The sequence below is a fragment of the Zootoca vivipara genome, chromosome 1 (genome assembly GCF_965207765.1).
Source record: "Zootoca vivipara chromosome 1, rZooViv2.hap1.1, whole genome shotgun sequence".
Lineage (NCBI taxonomy): Eukaryota > Metazoa > Chordata > Lepidosauria > Squamata > Lacertidae > Zootoca > Zootoca vivipara.
In genome coordinates this window covers 28,037,650-28,059,916 of record NC_142582.1, presented here as the reverse complement: position 1 = coordinate 28,059,916, position 22,267 = coordinate 28,037,650, and the positions used below count along the sequence as shown (strand labels likewise).

The window sequence follows — 22,267 nt, the reverse complement described above, 5'->3', positions numbered from 1 at the left end:
TTTGGCGCCCTAGGCGAGAACACCTTCTGATGCCCCCGCCCCCCCCCCCCGGCCAATCATATTTCAAACACAGATGGCACAGTGTTACTGGTGTCATGATAAAAACAGTGGTGTGCTTAAAGCCGGGGGTGCTTCCTCACTTTTATGCTGTTTTTCTGCCATAGAAAGGATACTAATGGAACTCTTGCTAATTGCATTGCTAGCACCAGATCAACGACAATCTCTTCAGCACACTGTGTCTTTGCAGAAATCTGGGAGCCACAATCGCCGCAGAGTAGCCAGCTTTGCTGATTAGACTGACCACTGAGAGCAAGAAATTATAAGTACTGTACAAAGGGCTCGTGATAGCAGGGTCAGTGACTGCTGGCATTTCAGATCTGCAAAATTTAAAAGTGCTAGTTTCCACTAAGTTTTTTTTTGTTTCAACTATTTTTTTAATTCATCTGTGCAAATACTATATTTGAAGTGAAACTAATAAAATACCAGAAAAACTGTTAGCATTGTGACTTGTTACAGCCACATAAAGCATTTTCACCTTCATGGAGTTCAAGCCAAGATTTATGCATATGTGCAGCAAAAAGGCAATATAAACATTTAAATCATTACATATGTGCAATCTTGGAATACATGGGTTTTGAAGACACTCAAACTCAGGACGAAAGGGAGAAACGCACTAAGAGGAAGGCACGCTTGGCAAACCCTTACCGTGATCCACTCCTACCCAGAAACCTATGTCCCCACTGTGGAAGGATGTGTGGATCCAGAATTGGTCTCCACAGTCACTTACGGACCTGCTGTTAAAATTGTGTTCATGGAAGACAAACTTACTCAGCTACAAATGATTGCCAAAGCAGTAGCAGCAGCAGCACTTATTTTGTTCTGTCCCCCGCCCCCCCCCAAATGTGCAGAATAAATTCTTCTGTTTCCGATTGAAGGCACGGGTCAACTAGTCAAATAACTAGAAGTCAGAATATTTACATGCAAATAACATTTGTCTTGGCTGCTGCTGCAAAAAAAATCTGGATAATTCTGCTGTTTATTTGATACTATCTTGTGCTCTGCTTAGGATTGTTTCATTACTCCATGTTATTTTTATGGTTTCAGCTAATTTTTATTTTTAGCATTACTGGCTGAAACAAATAAATTCTGAATACTCTGAAATAGATGCAGTTATATGGTGAATTGTGCTGTATGACTAATCAGCTCTACTTCACTTTATTTTGAACAAGGCTGAGAGCTGTGTTCTTTAACCAACTGCTACCATAACATCGTGGGCACTTAGAAGAGAGAAGTGTTGAAATATTATATGGAGTGCATTAGGAAAAGGAAGCTTACCTATACAGTATTTTGACAAAGAAAACAACTGTTTTCCTTGCACAGTGTGACTAAGTGACACTTACAGAGCTGCTTTTTCTTTTTCTTTTTGCAGGGTGGGGAACGAGTTTGCAGTTGCTTATTACAAAGAAAGTAGCAAAATAGCTCTCACATCAGACATTGAATGTTCTTGCAATGGAATGTAACACATGCTTCAAAGGCATAATAATAATAATAATAATAATAATAATAATAATAATAATAATAATAATTTATTTATACCCCGCCCATCTGGCTGGGTTTCCCCAGCCACTCTGGGCAGCTTCCAACAGAAAAATAAAACACAACAATCTATTAAACATTAAAAGCCTCCCTGAACAGGGCTGCCTTCAGATGTCTTCTAAAAGTCTGGTAGTTGTTTTCCTCTTTGACATCTGTTGGGAGGGTGTTCCACAGGGCAGGCGCCACCGCCGAGAAGGCCCTCTGCCTAGTTCCCTGCAACTTGGCATCTCGCAACGAGGGAACCGCCAGAAGGCCTTTGGTGCTGGACCTCAGTGTCCGGGCAGAATGATGGAGTTGGAGACGCTCCTTCAGGTATACTGGACCGAGGCGATTTAGGGCTTTAAAGGTAAGCACCAACACTTTGAATTGTGCTCAGAAACGTACTGGGAGCCAATGTAGATCTTTCAAGACCGGTGTTATGTGGTCTTGGCGGCCGCTCCCAGTCACCAGTCTAGCTGCCGCATTCTGGATTAGTTGTAGTTTCCGAGTCACCGTCAAGGGTAGCCCCACGTAGAGCGCATTGCAGTAGTCCAAGCGGGAGATAACTAGAGCATGCACCACTCTTGCTAGACAGTCTGCAGGCAGGTAGGGTCTCAGCCTGCATACCAGATGGAGCTGATAAACAGCTGCCCTACTCTACTCTTTTCAAAGAGGGAAACAGCCACACATTGCAAACTTTCATTTTCCAGAAGAAGGAGGAAAAAACACACACATGGAAAAAGGGATCAGAGGAAATACTTTAGGGAATAGAAATAACTGAGCAATGAAAAAGGAACCAACCTCTTCCCTAAGATGATGGATCAAATTGTCCTTTTTGGATGAACTTTTGGGGTTGCCACTCTCTTTGGGCTCACAGGCACAAAATGCAGAAACTGTTGTAGACAACCATGTACGTGCAACCACACAACCAAGTACACATTCTGCTGGCCACAAAATAATTCTTCTTTCAAACCTAACTTCAGCGGCTGGAGCAGACCTTGCAGGCATCATGGTATGCAAGCAGATGGGTGCCCATGGGCGCCACATTGGTGACTCCAGGCCTAGAAGCTAAAAGGCTCATCTGCCAACCAAAAAGCTTGACGCTCTGCAGCGGAATGGTTCGGTGGCCATAACAGGAAGCTGTCACTCAACCTCAGCCCCTTTCTTGGCAGTGTACGATGTAACATTTTGTATGGCTTACAGAGGTTCATATATGAGAAGCAGGCTGAACGTTTGCAAAAGGTATGTAAATTCTATTGCCATTATTAATCATGATAGTTAGCCAAGGTTTGCTCTTTTCCTCATGTCCCTCCTTACCTGCTGAGCTGGTCTTGAAGTAAATCTAGCCTCTGTTCCACTTCTCCATAGTTGATCTCACTCTCTGTTTCGGAGATGCCCCACGTGACATGGGGCAATGCCGACTGGCTGGATAATTCCTGGTGGCTCCTGCTATGATCCTCCTCCCAGATTCTTCTGTCGGTGATGTCTGCCAAAATATAAGAGTGGAGGTTGGCTATTTAAACGAAGCTACAAAATATGGGGATAGGCTATGTTAGAGAATGTCCACAAAAGTGATTTTTCTGTTGTCTTCATGATGATGCTCACGCTGTGCTCTAGCCTTAAGTATGAGAAGAAGCATTTATAAAGAGGACTGGTGTGGCCACAGTTTCTGTTATACTGGCTCAATTATGAGGCTGGATGAAAGGAACTTTCAGATACAATTTAGAGCCTGGAAAGTTTTGGCATTCCCCCCCCCCCCGATATGCTGCCCCTAGAGGAGCTCATCTCCATCCTCTCTATTTGTCCCCCACGCTATGCCACCTCCTCAGCCATGCTTCCTCTCACCAGGCCACATTCTTCAACAGCCCAGCCTTTTGCCTCTCCTTGAACTCTGTTAAGATCTTTTGCTTCTCCGGGTGGAGAGTAGGGAGGGGTATGTGAGCATATACAGCTAGCCTACGATACAGAGGTAAAATCAGCAAATAATAAACAACCACACATTCGCAGCCATATATTTATGGGTGTTGCAGAAAACAGTGTTTTGAATTAATTCAATTAAGAATGGCAATGAAAACACGCACAGATGACTGGACCAAACACCATTAACCACAAGAACCACCCACCACCCCGCCCCCGATCAAAGGTGATTTGCTCTTAATAACACCCCTGAGAGCCCCAGCAAAGGAACAAAGGAAAATTATATTGGTTTGTGTTTGGTCACAATAAAAGCACACACCTCTTAAACTTGCTAAATTTAGCCCAGAGTACAGTTTGCACTAGGTTGCCTTGGAAAATGTTGCTATAGCTGCAAAAACACTTTTGTGGCCGCCAAAAAAGGAAAAGAAAAAAGGTGAGCTTCCCAACTGCAAATGTAGGAATCTTGACATTTTGCAAGAACCTGAGGGGGTTCAGCCAGTATTCTGGACTGTAAAAAAGAAATATGTGTTTGCTGGATTGTCTGGTGGTGCGAAATGACACAGGAATTCTTCTTCTGAATAGGTATATTTAATTGCACCAAGAAGTGAAATCAGTGAAATGTGCATCACTTGGAGAGTTCGGAAACTATTTTAAAAGGGTCTACTCCTGCTTTTTAAGCACATCCAAGAATGAGTGCTTATCCACATATCACACCCATCAGTTGCTTTAAAAAGAAAATAAGATGCAAGATTTCTTAATTTTTGTGCCACTTCTCCAATCTTTCTTTCTTTCTTTCTTTCTTTCTTTCTTTCTTTCTTTCTTTCTTTCTTTCTTTCTTTCTTTCTTTCTTATTTGTTCCCCTTGAGGTTGTGTCAGCTAGCCTGAAAGCTGCTTGCAATCCAGTCTTGTTAATTTTAGCACTCCTCTGGCTTTCCTACACACAGTTAAGAAACTCTCTATCCCCCAGTACATTTGTACTGAGTTGTAAGGTTAGTGGCATTGTAGTGTTATGAGAGAGGGGGGGAAAGAAAGTCTTCTCTGTAGTGGCTTCCTGAGTGTGAAATGCTCTCTCCATGGAAGCCTGCCAGGCACCAACATTACCACCTTTTCGATCAGTTTTAGTGTATAGTTAGTTTAAAAAGGCAAAGGGATCCCTGACAGTTAAGTCCAGTCGCGAACGACTCTGGGGTTGCGGCACTCATCTTGGTTTACTGGCCAAGGGAGCTGGCGTACAGTTCCGGGTCATGTGGCCACCATGACTAAGCTGCTTCTGGCAAACCAGAGCAGTGCACGGAAACGCCGTTTACCTTCCTGCTGTAGCGGTCCCTATTTATCTACTTGCACTTTGACATGCTTTTGAACTGCTAGGTTGGCAGGAGCTGGGACCGAGCAATGGGAGCTCACCCCGTTGCGTGGATTTGAACCGCCGACCTTCTGATCGGCAAGCCCCAGGCTCTGTGGATTAGACCACAGCACCACCCACATCCCATAGTTAGTTTACTTGTATGCATTTTATATTTCTGTTTATTTGATGTAATTTGCCTTAGGAGTTCCTTGTGTGAGGCTAATAATAATAACAACTGATGGTGGTGATGACGACGACAACAACAACAATGATGATTATAATAATAGCAGCTCAGTATGGCCTACATCAACTAATAGTTGCTTTCAAGGGTTTCATACAGAAGTCATTTTCTAGCTCTACCTGGAGATGCCAGGGGATTGAAGCTGGGCATTTTATATCCAAATTATGGGCTCTACCACTGAGCTCTCCCTGATGCTAGGAATCTGAGATTTGCAGTTTTCTCAGCAAACAGTGTCCCTCCCCCCCCCCAAGTTAGATGGAACACCATTAAAGTACAAAGAAACCTAAGTGGCACAATAAAACCAAAAATTACAGGAGGATTGGTAGTAAACCTATGTAGAAGCAAAGACCCTGCAAATCAAGCGTGCCTTTTGAAGGGAATAATTGCTTACAACAGCCCATGCTTGATGGGATTAACTAGCAGAATGTTATGAATTTGAGCATAAGGGAAGAATTTAAATAAATGTTTCATTGCAAGGTTAAAAAGCACGTTACTGTATAATTTGCCATGGGCTATTAATTCTGAATACGTTTTTAAAACGCTTGCATGGATTACCTTTACAAGAATGACTCCTTTTGTTAGTTTGAATTCTTTCTGTTGCATGCATCATCTCCTCAAAACCCAGCACTGCAGTCTTTCCCAGGACAGATGGGTAGCCTATGATCCCAGAGAACAAAGGTTTCTGCTCATCATCAATGGACGACACAAAAGATGACGATCTGCTTCTCTTCTCCCCAAAATGCTTCTTGGTGACCTGATAATGTCTGGTGTTATCCAGAGAACCCTCATTGTCTTTGTCATAGTCTGCTAAAAAAAGAAACCATTATAGTAAATGATATGAAATTTAGCCTTGTCCTTGGGGTAGCAGGGGGAAAAGTTATTATACCATTTAGCAAGTTTGTTCTCTGCTAGAGATAATGGTTCTTTATGTCTTGTTACAGAGAAGGGCTAGCGATTTAAAATGCATCTCCTTCAGCAGATCGTGCGATTCATTTCTCCGTTGGTCTCAAGTGGCATCCCTGGGCTTACAAAAGCCAAACCAAACCAGTGTGTGCAAATAAATAAATCAAAAGGGAACAAGAAGAAAATATGTTCTCACAAAAGACTCCTGATCTTTCCCTTTTCTCTCCTTCAGTACATTTCACGTATTTCAAACTGAAATGTCAAGATATTTCTAGCACAAAAGATTGATTAAGGCTATGGTTTACCATAAGAGTCTCAAAACTGGTTTGCCGTAATATTCCGGAGGGATTTCTTTATCTGCTTTCCATTCATTATTACTAAACTTAATTCTGCTTAATTCGCTGAAGAATTGATGCTTTTGAATTATGGTGCTGGAGGAGACTCTTGAGAGTCCCATGGACTGCAAGAAGATCAAACCTATCCATTCTGAAGGAAATCAGCCCTGAGCGCTCACTGGAAGGACAGATCGTGAATCTGAGGCTCCAATACTTTGGCCACCTCATGAGAAGAGAAGACTCCCTGGAAAAGGCCCTGATGTTGGGAAAGATGGAGGGCACTAGGAGAAGGGGACGACAGAGGATGAGATGGTTGGACAGTGTTCTCGAAGCTACGGACATGAGTTTGACCAAACTGTGGGAGGCAGTGGAAGACAGGAGTGCCTGGCGTGCTCTGGTCCATGGGGTCACGAAGAGTTGGACATGACTAAACAACAACAACAACAACAACAATAATTCTGCTAAGTGTAATCTTTATACTGCGGAGTCTAGGCAGCCTCAGTGCTGATTTTGTAATCTGATCCCTACTTAATCTTGAGTAAATGTACACAGGTTGTTAATGCTAATTTAACCATAACTATTCTATAAACCCACAACTTTGGCCTTAAGAGCTCATTACGCTCTTTGCTAACATGCCTAGCATCTAGATCCAATTTCTAGAGTTTGTCATTCCTCATAGGCAGTGACTGACCTACATTTTGGGGACCCTGAACTTGAACTCAATCAGCAACAAGGTCTTTAGAACCACTGTTATCTTCTTCAATGGGGTTGTTCCTTGACAGATCACCACAATTTTATTTAATAATTAGTTACTATATCTCAGATTTTGATTTAAATTGCTGTACTGGATTATCTCACAGGTCAAAGTCACTGGTGTGAGTTAAAAATAAATAAATCCTGTGCCTTATAGTTTCTGAGTTATGGGGTGGGGGAATGAAAGTTAGGGAAAATTAGGGAAATGTTATATACATGCATGATGCACTTTTAAAAGCAAATATTTAAAGGAATGTGGAAGAATGTTGCTTGTGGGCCCCTGCAGGATTAGGGGCCCTGAAGTTTAAGTTCCATTAGTTTCATAATAATAATATTATTATTTATACCCCGCTCTTTTGACTTGGTTTCCCCAGCCACTCTGGGTGGCTTACAGCACATATAAAAACATAGTAAAACGTCGAACATTAAAAACTTCCCAATACAGGGCTGCTTTCAGATGTCTTATAAAATTTGTGTAGTTCTTTATCTCTTTGACTTCTGATGGGAGGGCGTTCCACAGGGAGAGTGCCACTGCCGAGAAGGCCCTCTGCCTAGTTCCCTGTGACTTCACGACCAGAAGGCCCTTGGAGGATCTGTCCCTGCTCACTGGGTGACGACTCAAACTGATCTCCCCAGAAGTCTCCCTCCAAAACCTCTTAGAAAGCATGGGTGACTAAAACTGGGGTCTATTCTAGATGCAGCACCAAAAGCAACAACCCTTGCTCTGGCAACGATCTATCTTGCAGGCTCCCCATGTTCCCAGGCAAGAACAGGATGATGGACTAGATGGGGCAATTGTCCAGTGCAGAACGCTCTTCTTATGCTCTTAAGGATGCCAATGCTTCCTGTTCTTGCTGAAAATTCTTCCAGAAAAAGCAGGAAAGGGGAACCTCAGACCCAGGGCCAAATGTGACCCTGCAGGCCTCCATGTGGCCCTTGGGGCTCTCTCCAGGCCACACCCCTTCCCCAGCATACCCTGTTGCCACAGGCCATGCCCCTCAATGGCCTTGCTCCACATCTTCCTTCAGTGTTTTTGCCTAGCTGGAATGTGTCCTTGAACTCTGACAATGCCTGTTGCTTGCGTGGATGTAGGCTCAAGAGGGGTGTGAGATTGTGTGTTCAAACCACTCTTCTGTACAAAGGCAAAACTGATATTAATTGCTCCAGCTACTTTTGCCTCTGGAGCCACAAACCCTGGAGACGTTGCTGAGAAGGGAGTTGTCTGAAAGAGGTCCCCAACCCATGCCTTGTAGCTTGTTGTTATCTACCAGTGCCAACAACTCATTCCTGATTCTCTCCTCCAGACCATTCTGGATTTCCAAGCAGATACCAAAGAAAGACGCTGCTGAGTCTCTTCAGCAAAACGTTTGGGAATTACTGAATTACACACAAGCAGGAGGTGCCATGGAAAAGGCAAACTGTAACACAAGGAACTGGATCTGAAATCATTTCTGTGTTGCGTTGGTTATCAAGGAAGCCTGATATTTGATCAAGGCATTTTTAGCACCCTTGCTTTTAATACTGAACAAAGGTTTCTCGTGGAGCAGAATTGCACTGTTGAATTAATTGTTCTGCTCCTGGCAAATTAATGGCCGAGGTACTAGAGATTAGGGATAAAAGAACTCTGCAGATATTGTCTAAATAGTATACGAAGCTACTGCAGAAAGAAGTTGCTATAGTAACAACTTGATCAGGCAAATGTGGAGTAGGGGGTGAAATAAGTGCCGACTTGTGTTTAGCCGTTCGGCTAACGTCCGTATGCCGATAAGCGTCAGGAGGGAAAAGCAGTAGCTAGAACAAAATTACTAGCAATAAAAAAACAAAAACAAATTTCTCTTGCAGCATGGAGCTCAAAGTGGCAGAGGGTTATCTCAGAATCTAATCAAAGTGTGAAAAAGGGTCCCAGTTTTCCAGGTATGGTTGGGAAAGACTCATGTCTGGTGCTGCGGAGATAATATACACGCTTCCTCTTGTCCCAATGCTTCCCCCATGGGAAAACCACTCTACAGCACTCAATTGGAGCAAATGGCAATTCCGGTTTTTCTCCAGATTGATGTTTGCTCCGATTGAGCAATAAAGAACAGGTTTCCCTGGGAAAGGACTGGTGCAAGAGGAAAACTGCTCGGACCCATGCTTTCTTGGCATGGGACAAGTGGAAGTGTGGGCAAGCCTGAGATACATAGACCAAAGGTCTGACTAGGTGTAAGGCAGCTTCCTGTGCTTCCCCAAAAAACAGCAGGGAGCCATGGAGAAGGCCTTTCTGTGCATCACCACATGATGTATCTGTCCTATGGGCAGGATGCTAAGGAGGGTCCTAACTTGGCAGACTTCAACTCTTGTAGTAGGACTATTCTAAATACTTTTAGGTGCCAAAACATTTTTATTCCCCCTGGTATTTAAATAAACACTATTATTTCAACTGAGCAAGCTTTAGGGCATTTCCACCTAGTTGCTACTTGGGGGTTGGATTCCATTGCATATGGGCAAACTCAGCTTGTGCTATCATAGTTAACTGGGAGGTCTTGTGCAACAAACCTGCTTCCTTGAAATATCGAACTTTTGCTATCAGGAAAGTGACAGGGAAATGCACTGCAAAGTGTGGAATTAACACTTGCTTTGATGCAACATCATTCTAACCAGTCTACTCATCAAATAGCCAGCTTTGTCTAATTTCCCTGCAAACAAAATCAGAATGAAGGCTCGGTAATCAGGTTATCTGGTAAGAACCCTTAGTCTGTGTAAAGATTGATCTGCTTTTTTTTCATGAAAGTCATTCATCAGCCACCCAGAAGCAGCAGCTCAAAATTCCATAGTGGGCAGTGGCTAAAAGGTTACCTTTCTCCTTCAGGTGGCAAAATATGTTTTCTCTTATGGAATGTGAAGGTCATTTAGGCAGGTTACCTCTGTCAACAGACACACGTGTGTGTGTGTGTGTGTGTGTGTGTGTGTGTGTGTGTGTGTGAAGAGCACCTTAAATATTTCATGCGGCTATTGCCTTGACACATTTGTTGTCACTCTTGGTTTTGTGCTTAAGAAATGCCTCTTTGACAGAAAGGTAATGCCATTCTGTGAAACAGTAAGACACCAAGCTAAGGATTTCTTTCTCTAGGACACAGAATCGCTCTATAAAACTTTGAAGAGATGACTTATGCAACACCAACAATCAGGGCTTTTTTTTTCATCCAGAACTCGCTGGAACTCAGTTCTGGCACTTCTCAGGTGGGTGCCATTGTCAATATAAGAGAACAAGGAGGTATTCATGGTGAGTTCCGGCACCTCTTGTTTTAGAAAAATAGCACTGCCGACAATTCACCCATTTCTCAAATTATTCTGTTTAGAATCAGGATGCAGCCATAGTAAATGGAGATTTAAAAGCCATAAGGTTGGAACCAGACTTCATATGAATAGAGTTCCTCTAATAGAGGAAGGGTGTGTGTGAAGAAGAGTTTGGCCTAGTTCCTATGATATATATACTGTACGGTATATATATATATTAAAGTGTTTGTAGCAATTTTGGGATAGAAGTAGAGATTGGAAGTGTTTAATTCAGAAGAAAAGTTCCTAAAATAACAATGTTTGGAAAGGGGTTTTGCTTGCTCTCTTAAAGACCCCTCTTGGAGAAAGTAGGAGAAGCAGTCTCATGCCTGCTAGAGGCACTCCAATACACTGCCTCAAGCTGCTTTACATCGCTTCCAGCTGCACTTTAGGTGTAAAGCTCTGGTAGTCATCATGGTTGCTTGCAGGCATAAGGATGCATTTGGACTTTTGAAATTGCCCGATCAAATTCTTGCTGCCCCGTAGGATGCTACTATAGGTCTTGCAATACTGTGGTCTGCCTAGTTTTTTACTCCTTGCTATTCAAACCTAGATTAGTAGCTATAAGCTGCTAGCCTAGATCAGTTTCACTAGGCCTCTTCAAGAACTCGAAGTGGCTGTAACAGCTAAGGGCTGAGCAGCAAAGGGTTAAGCGATGCTTCTGGGTAAGCAGCTGAGGGTAATATGTTAGTCACGCCCAGAGGAGACCCAGTGATTTCAATAGCTGCGCTCTGAGTAAGATATAGTTGGATATCGCTTTGAGTGTTTAGGCAGGGATGGAAAAACCTTTTTTCAGCCAGAAGGCCACATCAGTAGCAGACATGGGTGTGGGTATGTTTGCCTCAAATTTCAGCAGCACCCTGTACAACACCAACATTCGGCACCCCCTGCCTCCCACCTTTCATTCTACATCATACTTGCAGCGCCCCCTGTGGCACCTCTGAGGCTCCACACTCAGGGCGACTGAACCAGCTGCACTCCCCTAAATCTGCCTCTGGCTACATCCTCTCATAGGCAACTCAGTGATGGGCAAGGCCAGATATGACTCTTACCTTTCAACACCAGGCTATGTTCAAGTCACACAAAAATCGGAGGTGCCTGCACACCAGAGATGGGTGAATCTTTCAGTGTTGGTTTCTCTTAGTTCTTAGTTTTTCCCCCATCTTAAGCCCAGCTCTCCTCATTTCCACATCAGTTTGTGATATGTATTAAAAGGAACTCCTTGTGAACATTCACCAGCATTTTAATGCGAATTTCTCATCATATATATATTTTTTTGTATGCAATTCTGTCTAACACACACATTTTTTTTTTGCAAAGCAATAGCATAAACATTTTTGCGTCCTATTCTCACTGATATATGTGATTTAACACCTACTTTACCCTAGTACAGTGGTCCCTCAACTTACGAATTACTCGACATCCGTAGGTTTCGACTTATGAACGGGACAAATGGCCGCACACTTACGAATTTTTTTACATCCGAATGGAAACCGTTGGTGGCTTTCAATGCGGTTTTTTTTGACTTGCGAATTTTTACATGCGGTTTTTTTCGACTTTTTTCCCCTATGAGAAGCCGCGTTTCGACTTCTGAACTTTTCGACCTACGAATGCGCATTCGGAACGGATTAAGTTCGTAAGTCGAGGGACCACCGTATATGCATTTTTCTACACACTACTTGGCTAGAGAGCTGTGTTGCAAGATTCAGAGATGTGCGAATGTTGAAGGATGTCTGTGTTTTGGTTCACTAAGTGTTTTAGATTTACCATCACCCTCAGCATGTGATTTATTACAATAATCTGCATATATCAGGGTTCCTGTTTTACGGTTCCCAATTGAAGGGGGAAAGTGATCAGGGTGGTTTAGCTCTGTTACAGTGTTGTTAAAATAAAGAATGAAAAGGAGGGGAGCTAGCAGACAACCTGGTCTGACACCTTTGTTTGTCCTGATACCCTTTGTCAACCTTCCATCTGTGCTGATCCTTATCCTCATCGTAGTATTATAATAATTTATTATTTATACCCCACCCATCTGGCTGGGTTTCCCAGGATGTATTAGTATGTAACGCCTGTATTAGGAGTAGCAGCCTTTTATCGATGTTAGCCCTTGCTAGTTTACCCCACAGTAGGTTTCTATTAATTGTTTCAAATGCTGAGGAAAAGTTGATAAAAGTGGCAAAAAGCTGTTTGGGTCGACCACTGGTGTATTTATACATTAGACAGTGTAGTACAACGATTCGATCAAGTGTACCATGGCCCTTCCCAAACCCAGCTTGTTCCTGGTGCAATATATTATTTTCTTCCACCCAGCTTGTTAATTTCTGGAGAAGGCAGAGGCTGTAAATCTCAGAACCTATATACAATAGGCTAATAGGCCGATAATTCTGGGGGGTGGCATGAGATTTATTACACACCCTTCACCCAGAATGTTCCAGGGTGGGTTACAGCAAAATAGAACGAATCATTAAACACATGTTTAAAACAAATTGCAGTCACAACTGGCAATCACAGTTAGGCTGGTTCTCCTTGAAATACAGAGTTGAATTTCTCCTCCATTGCTACCACACACACACACAGACACACACCTGTCCATTCAGGATCAGCCATTATCACAGTTCAATGACACATTCCAGGCAGGCAGGTGCACTTATGCAAGATACTTGAGGAAGATGCAGAGGCCCTCTTGGGTCTTGAGAGTGACATGGCTTGAGGAGAGTTCTAGGGGCCAGATAGAGTGGTTCAGAGGGCCACATTCAGCCCCAGAGCCTAAGGTTCCACACCACCCTGGTATGGTAAACTGAGAAGATCTTCACATCTGAATTCTAAGGTCAACCAGCAATTTTGGTCACATTAAATCAGATCTTCACATCTGAATTCTAAGGTCAACCAGCAATTTTGGTCACATTTGAACAGTGGCACACTTAAATTAGACTTGTTTAATTTGCCACCTTCGTGAGAATGGTCCCTCGCCTGGGCCTACCCTGAGTATGATTTAATTGAATACAGCCCTCTGTGATCATGTTTTCAAGAACATCATTGTTGAGGAAATCAGTTACCTTTATCGATTTCACTTTCAAAAGAGAATTTCCTTCTGCGGAGTTTGCTGTTGTCACCATCTGAATCATTAGTTGTTTGTGGCCTTATTGCGAGTTCAGCCTAGATAAGTAAGATATCGAGATATGACAGATTATGCTCGTTTCACAGGTTGTTGTTTTGTTTTCAAAGAAAGAAAAATAAATTGTTTTCTGGGTGGAGCTCATAATATGAATTGTGTGTATGGGTGGTATTGAAAAGGACTCGGATTTTAAAAGAAGGGTTTAAAAGAAGAAAGCTAATTTTTTTGTGTGTGTCTGAGAGAGAGAGAGAGAGAGAGAGAGAGAGAAAGAGAGAGAAAGGAAGGGAAGGAGGGAGTGAGAGCGCGAGAGAGGGACAGAATGTAAATTAAAGTGCCTTTTTCAACTTGTACTCAGAAGAATGATTTATGGATTGTTTATGGATTGATAATTTTTTTTCTCAGCAGTGTGTTCTCAGAAACCAGTTTGGTGAAGAAAAGTGTGAAAACAACCCCTTGTGTGGATGCAGACAGTAATGTAGTAGCTGATTATAATTAGCTATGATGTTTAATTACACACAAATTGTGATAAAAGTTGCACTGCATAACAATAAAGCTGGTACATTATGCACTCTCTGTTTTTATTCCTCCAGCTCTTCCTTCTTTGATTATTTCATTATTTCCAAAGCTGAAACTGGCTCCTTCTCCTTTGGGCTACCATTTCCTTAGCGTGATGTTTAATTAATGTTTGGTTATTTCTGGAGTTTTGTGGAAAATTTCAGATGCATCCATACTTGAATGTTCCATTAGAAAAATCACCATAAAGACACTAGGAAGCAAAGTGGTGACTTCCCTCCCCAACACCCGCAACCTGAAACATAGGGAAGTTATAGCCAAAAGCAACTGGCAGATGCCGGGCTTATGGAAGTATGTGGTTCTGGGATGTATCATTTCAGATGGCAAGCAGGGCGCCAAAAGCTTCAGTGCTCACCTGCATCAAACACATTTCCTACACATCCAAAAGCTTTCTCCCTCTGCAGCTGTGCAGAGAGATCTGAAGGTGACAAGAGAGACTTGGCAGGGCTTTCTCTCCTGATGGAGAAATAAGAGGTTTGATAGACCTCTTACTGGCTGTAAATGATGTTGCTAGCTCCATTTCCATCTAGAGATCATGGAGTATGTAGGTCAAACCCATGACCTGTGGTGGGAAAACAGGGCTCAGCTGAACCTTATGGGGATACCCTCCTATGGGAGGATGGATAATGTGTTTTTTTTTTTAATGGGTTTGTTAAAACATAATAATCAAAAAGAGCCCTTTTGCGATAAACCGAAGGATCCAAATACTGTCTCCATGGTGTGTTAATGTTCTGTACCACACCCAATGCCTATCGGCAAACCTTCATCTTTTGGTCTGCCAATTCCTGGCAAAGCCACAGCCCTTGCTTCTAACAGTGCAATCCTAGGTATGCTTATTTGTAAGCAAGTCCCACTGTGTTCAGTGGGGCTAACCCCCTTGGTGTACACAGGACTTCAGCCTAAAAATTCCAAAGCAACAAGATGCTCTTCTTCCGAATAAGATAAATTTGGATGCTGGCCTACTGGATAGGACCAAACCATGGAGATAATATTTGAAATCCTGCCTATTCCTCACTCTGTTGCGTTTAGCCTGATGGAGCTCTGCTGTTCATGTTGATGCTAGTCTGTGTTTCTCTACTGTTCTAAGGAACTGCAACAGGGCCAGCTCAAGGTGTTTCTGTTTCGATGACTTGGGCAGAAAATTCAAGGCACACAACCTGAAAGTAAAATAAATGAATAAACGAACAGGCTATTTGCGGTCATTTAATGGCACCTAAAATTTGCCACTTGAGGCAGCTGCCTCACTATGTATCATGGGTTGCAAAGCCAGGTTCCAGATTTTAACTAGAAACAGATAGGATAGTGATTAGTAAGAAAAAAGAGAATATCTTATGGCAGGCACCCCCAAACTGCGGCCTTCCAGATGTTTTGGCCTACAATTCCCATGATCCCTAGCTAACAGGACCAGTGGTCGGGGAATATGGGAATTGTAGTCCAAAACATCTGGAGGGCCGAAGTTTGGGGATGCCTGTCTTATGGCATCTTCTTATTTTATGCTTTAAGACAGCTAGCATGGTGTAGTGGTTAGGGTGTCAGACTAGGGCCTAAGAGATCAGGGTTAAATTTCCTCTCAGCCATGAAGGTCACTGGGTGACCTTGGACCAATCACTGTCTTTCAACCTGAATTATTTGATAGGGTAGCTTTGAGGATGAAAGGAGGAAGGGGAAAACTATATCTACTCCCCTTGAGCTCCTCAGAGGAAAGGTTGGATATAAGCGTAATAATAAATGAAGAAAAAAATAGCTGATGAAAAAAAATGTGGCTAGCACAACAGCAATCCAGAGCTATAAAGACCAAAAGACATTTTGCCATTGATTTTAGTGGGATTAAACTCTACTCTAAAGTGGACACAGGTGGTGCTGTGGGTTAAACCACAGAGCCTACGACTTGCTGATCAGAAGGTCGGCGGTTCGAATCCCTGCGACGGGGTGAGCTCCCGTTGCTCGGTCCCAGTTCCTGCCAACCTAGCAGTTCGAAAGCACGTCAAAGTGCAAGTAGATTAATAGGTACCACTACAGCGGGAAGGTAAATGGCGTTTCCGTGCACTGCTCTGGTTCGCTAGAAGCGGCTTTGTCATGCTGGCCACATGACCCGGAAGCTGTACGCCAGCTCCCTCTGCCAATAACGTGAGATGACCGTGCAACCCCAGAGTCGGTCACGACTGGACCTAATGGTCAGGGGTCCCTTTACCTTTACCTTTAAAGGGGATACATTATTTCAATAATCTGAAACAAGGCTGACCTATCTTTTTATTAATTAGTAGTATAATTGCTATTTCTCCTCCTGCTGGGATACTATTGTTTCAACACCATTTGTTTTTGTTTAATTTCATGTTTGTTTGTTTGTGTGTGTGTGTGTGTGTGTGTGTGTTTGAAAAAGCACCACATTTTCCATGCGCGCGTCACTCAGTGCTAAAATCAATAAATTCAGCCCCAAATGGGAAATCTCCTGCAACCATTTTGGGTGAGTGAGAGTACTTGTTGATAAACGATGCCATTCCAGGTCACTTGTCAGCTTTGTTTCTGCCAAATTCTATAAGCCTTAAGATATTCATTAGTGAAAGGAAGTTTAGACATACTTCACGTACTTTGGGGTTTTCATTTCTCAAATTGAAAGTGAGCTCAAGATTGGTGAGGAAGAGATCGGAAAATTCAGGGTACATATCCAAAACTTCTAATAGGTCTTCTCGTTGAATCTTGTGCAAGTCACAGTAGGTTAAAGCCCTCACATCTGCATTGGACTTTCCTGGTTTTGCATAAAGATGGACCATCTCTCCAAAAATATCATTTTTGCCTGCAACAATAATTGGGGAGTGGGGGAACAGACACATTTACACACGGCCTTCTGCCATATTACAAAAATAAGGAACAGGACATGTTCTCCAAAAATCTGTGACCTCACACCTACAATCTGATGTCATATGGGCTCAAACAAATTGTATCATGTGATTATGCTTCTTGCATATATCCGCTTCAGAAGGTCCTCATTTTGTGGTGACAAGCTACAAATATGGTGAGGGAAATATGTCCTGCATTTGCTCAGAGGCATATTGCCTTTTATATCATTTCACACGTTCCAAGACTTATTTGCTTAGTTACTTGTTTGTTTAAAGCATTTTTTTATCCTACACTTCAGATGAAAAGACCCCCAAAGCAGCTTACCGTACTTTTCCGTGTATTAGACGAGGGTTTTTCACTCCAAAATAAAGTAAAAAATGGAGGGGGGGGTCGTCTTATACATGGGTAGTGCAGAGGGGGGACAGGCGATTGGTTGCATCCGCGAGCAGGATCTAGCGATTGGGTGGGTGAATCGCTGGTGCAAGGGCTGCTTTGGATTGGCTGCTGCTTTGTCAAATGGGTGGGTTATTAGTGGATGCGGCAAGGGCTTTCTGTGGATTGGCTGATGCTTCGGCAATTTGGCTTGCATCGCTTGCGATTGTTAGTGTTTGCCAGGTGGGTGAGTGATATTTGGTCAGCCATCCCCCCCCCCCAAAATGCTCAACAACTGTGGGCATTCCGCACCAAAAAAGCTCAACAACTCTGGTCAATTCTTTCTCCCCTAAAAAAACTCGACAACTCTGGGCAATCCTCCGCAAAAAAAGCTCAACTATGCTGTGCCATCTCCTCCCATTTTCTTAAATTTGAGCCCCCCCCAAAATAGGGGGCGTCTTATACATGGGGGCATCTTATAGACGGAAAAGTACAGTATATAAGATCAATAACAACGACAACAGCAAGACAGTCCCTGCCCACATGCTTCGAATCTAAAAGACACAGCACAAAAGGAGATGGGGATAGGGAGGGAAGAAAGCAAGCAATCTCAGCCATCTGTTCTTAAAGTTGCAAACTTCTTATCATTACCAGCTTGCACAGAAACAGTTCTGGGAGAGGAGGAGTCAAATGGAGTCGATCTCTGAGCCAAGCTAATAGAGGGGACCCTATAGCAGGTATAGGCAACCTTGGCTCTCCAGATGTTTTGGAACTACAACTCCCATGATCCCTGACCACTGGCCCTGTTATTTAGGGATCATGGAAGTTGTAGTTCCAAAACATCTGGAGAGCCAAGGTTGCCTATGCATGCCCTGTAGTCTTGTCTCATCTCTCCCTTTGCTGCAGCCAGATGCAATAGTAAATCAGGTGGCTTAAAGTAAGCCTCCTTTTAGGGATCTTAAACCTATTCTTATGAACTGGACATTTCTCTTTCATTAATTCTGATACATCTGCAAGACCAGTTCTTGTCTAAGAAGGGATTTGTGATGCAGCTTTCTCGGGTTTCACCAAATTTCCAAATGCTTACCGAGGATTGCCACCACCATATCATTCTTGAGGATTTCGATGGAGCCACGCGACAGGAAGTAAAGCGCAGTCAGAATATCGCCAGAGTGGACAAGGGTGTCCCCGGGAGGTGCGTGCGTCGTCTTAAACTTCATAGCCAAAGCCCGGAGACAGCCTTTACTGGCTCCCTGGAAAGCTTTGCAGTTTTGAAGTAAACTTTGGTTGAGGTGGAGACAGATATCTGCTTGTAAACATTCTGGAAACCCCTTTAGGACCTGACGAAGACAAGGCAAGAGTTCAGAACCAAACCGCAAATTGGCCTTGAGTTTCTGACATCTTTTTGCTCAGTTAGCAAGCACTTGGGTTTTGTGTGTGTGTGTGTGTGTGTGTGTGTGTGTGTGTGTGTGTGGGAGGGATGTCACTCAGCTCTTCTGGCTAGGCTGCCTAGATAACTAACTGGTATAGAGCAAGTGATAGAATGAGGTCAAAATGTAATCGGAAAATGAGTTGGGAAAATTGGCATGGGTGAGCAGATTCTTGCACGGATATAGTCTAGTATGCGGCAGCTGCATATTGTACTATTTCTTTCAACTGGGTAGCTGAATCTACATGACTGTGGCTAGGTATTGTGCATGCTGATGTGTGTAACTGATGCTTTCAGTTTGAATTACAAATCCGATCTGTATTTATTAGTTAATGGCGAAATGACCCATCTTGGTCAGAGATGGTCCCTAGCCTGACTGCTCCTACCACATGTGGGGTCAGATTTGTGGAACACTGAAAATCCCATTCATGGAGCACTGGAAATCCTTCTTGCCCTTTTCTCACAGAGGTGGCAGCAGTACCGAGTAAGAACTGATGGGTACTTGGACAGGTCCAGAGAATAATGTGCACCCCACTTCTCTGCTTTACAATTCTCTGCCTGTAGGTCAGCCAATGCAGAGTTTGACCCCATTTTGCATATGGGTACATTGGAATTGCTTTTAGATGTTTTTATCATTAGTGTGTTTGCCACCCATGGCGCCTTTGGAGGAATGAGGTGGGATATAAATTTAATAAATAATACTTATAGCAACTATAATTATTCACAATAACTTAAGTAATGGTTACAAAATTATATATATATTCTCATAAACTTGTATTAAAAGTGGTTAGGGTCAAACATATGCAACACATTTAAAGTTATTCCATTTTAAGTCAGTCGGTAGAGCATGAAACTCTTAATCCCAGGGTTGTGGGTTCGAGCCCCATGTTGAGCAAAAGATTCACGCACTGAAAGGGGTTGGATTAATGACCCTCGTGGTCTCTTCCAACTCTACAATTCTATGATTCTATGTCCAGTGATTCTGGGTTTGTTAAGGGTTCTGAGAGTTGTTAAGCAGTTCATCACAAAGCTAGAATTCCCAGCACCCTTAACAAACAAGAGTTCCCAGAATTATTTGAGGGAACCCATGATTGTCAATGTGATTTAAACATATGGTATGGCTGTCCTTTTTGCGATGCAATTTGTTCCCTATCTGCTAATCGGTGTCAATAATCTCATTCCCTTTATTAGATAAATGCTGTTCACAGTTCAGTCAGTGAGGCAGGATTTTGCAGCTGGATCTGAGAGAAACAGGCTTCAATTCCACCTCAATCAATAGGTGGACCACGTGTCTTACTTTAGAGGTAAAAACCTCTAAGGGTAAAATCCTCCAGAAGAACTGTCTGGTCCAAGTCTGGTTGAAAGATAAAGTACCAGAACAAGGGACAGCAATGTAAATTGGAGTATTATGTCTAAATCTGCATTAATTAGGGACCCAGGTGGCGCTGTGGGTTAAACCACTGAGCCTAGGGTTTGCTGATCAGAAGGTCAGCAGTTCAAATCCCTGTGACGGGGTTAGCTCCCGTTGCTTGGTCCTAGATCCTGCCAACCTAGCAGTTCGAAAGCACATCAAAATGCAAATAGATAAATAGGAACCGCTACAACGGGAAGGTAAACAGCGTTTCCATGTGCTGCTCTGGTTTGCCAGAAGGAGCTTAGTCATGCTGGCCACATGACCTGGAAGCTGTACGCCGGCTCCCTCAGCCAATAACGCGAGATGAGTGCCACAACCCCAGAGTCGGTCACGACTGGACCTAATGGTCCCTTTACCTTTACTGCATTAAAACATATAATTTTGCATAGACTAATTTTATGCAAATTTCATCACATTTTGTCCTCTCTTTGGGTGATGCATTCCCTCTTTTACAGCAATTAGTAAGTGACCACCCTAGTAAGTGACTGTCAACATTGTAGCTCTTTCTCATATACATGACACATTGCATTCCCTGTATATTATGCTGAATGAGAGAAGCTAAAAAAATCCATAGAATATCTGGACAGAAATGGCTTTTTAGGGCCAACAGATCAATCCTACATGTGTTTACTCAGGAGTAAACCCTATTGTGTTTAATGGCGCATACTCCCAGGTAAGTATGCACAGAATTGTGGCCTAAAACATACAATAGATTAGATTTTATTAACTACAGTATCAGGTGGGTCTATTTATCCACTACTTAAGAAATGTGTCATATCCACAAATACAACATTAATCTTATACATGATGTTAATGATTTAGTACCAAAAAATGATTATAGTAAATCTTCAGGGCTTAGTTTTGTCAATAGGTTTTTGTTTCACTTCAGCACAATAAAGGCCTGTGCATCCATTTAAGATTTTGTTACAAAAATATCAGCACCATGTCTCCAACTTTAACAACAGCAAAAAGCAGCAGCAACAAATGAATGACTTATATTTGACATGAGAGTATCACTTCACCAAAGCCAAGCTATGATTCAAGAAATGACCGTAAATAATTATTTTGACATGTTTTCTATGATTTGGAAGTAAACAATAGAACTTGCACTGTGAAAGAACAGAGAACATTGTTAAAGCAGATGTTCATACAAAAAGTTGAACAATTCAAGGACTTGGGACCAGATGTGCCATTTGAGTAAGGAGAGGTAAGAATCTCAACTAGGTTTATTTAATTTTTCAAAGAAGATTATTTATAGTAATTGTTCATAACTATAGCAATACTAGAGGTCAGTCACCTTTTAAATTGCTTATGTATGCATGGCTGGGTCATGGGTTCATTTAATTGTTTATATGACTCAGACATTGGACTTAAGTTAGTAACATCAATTCATTTCAATGGGTTTAAGCTCAGTTGAATACTGGTTCCTGACCATTAAATAAAATGTACCCTGAGGAACAGTTGAGAAGCATTTCACCACTGCACTCCTAAAATGGCACCCCTGTTCAGGACACAGAAATCTACACATCTTAGAAGAAGCCAGAAATAGGCAAAATATAAATAGGCAAAGATAATTTAATAGGCCACACAAAGTCAACTACATCCAGGGATTTCTTGTGACAGTGCTTGACAGTACAGAATACCAGCACCTATATATTTTGCTGCCCGTGGCAGCCATTGTGTGCTGGCACCAATGGACGCATTTATCAATATATGAGCACCAGTACCTCATTTTAAAACAAACAAACACAGCTCTTACTATATCTAACAAAATTACATGCATGGTAAAATGGTTGCTTTTATCTGAGCAATTGCTCTGAACACTTATTGACAGTCCCATACTAGGACATGCAAATTAATGCTTTGGGTTGTAATAGTATAGTACCCCAAACAAACAAATGTTGTGCTGTACTATGCTATTGCAGAGATACACACCAGTGTGAATGGTTTGGGATCGAGTTACCTTAAAAAATGAAGCTTCACTCAAATTCACATGGCCAGGCCAATTCTATGCCTGCTTACTCAAAAGTGCCACCTATTTCCACAGGACTCATTTCCTTGTAAGTGTGCCCAGGAACTGTATTCTAAGAAAAGTCTCATCATTCATGGCATGAAAGCCTTCTTCAGCTGTTCGTTGGCATT

The 22,267-nt window shown here is 42.5% G+C and overlaps 1 protein-coding gene across 3 annotated transcripts in view; it reads right to left on the bottom strand.

Annotated features, from left to right (window-relative positions):
* The window catches only part of KCNH7 (potassium voltage-gated channel subfamily H member 7), a 257,068-nt gene that overhangs the window by 7,751 nt on the left and 227,050 nt on the right, over nucleotides 1-22,267 (bottom strand). For 2 of the 3 annotated variants that reach the window (XM_088661043.1, XM_088661039.1), the window contains 5 exons: nucleotides 18,370-18,622; nucleotides 16,661-16,866; nucleotides 13,441-13,540; nucleotides 5,634-5,885; nucleotides 2,893-3,061 (listed from right to left, as the gene is read on the bottom strand). In XM_088661043.1, coding sequence (XP_088517169.1) covers nucleotides 2,893-3,061; nucleotides 5,634-5,885; nucleotides 13,441-13,540; nucleotides 16,661-16,866; nucleotides 18,370-18,622 — 980 coding nt within the window. The remainder of the gene's footprint in view (nucleotides 1-2,892; nucleotides 3,062-5,633; nucleotides 5,886-13,440; nucleotides 13,541-16,660; nucleotides 16,867-18,369; nucleotides 18,623-22,267) is intronic. The other variant, XM_035132633.3, reaches the window with a different exon arrangement.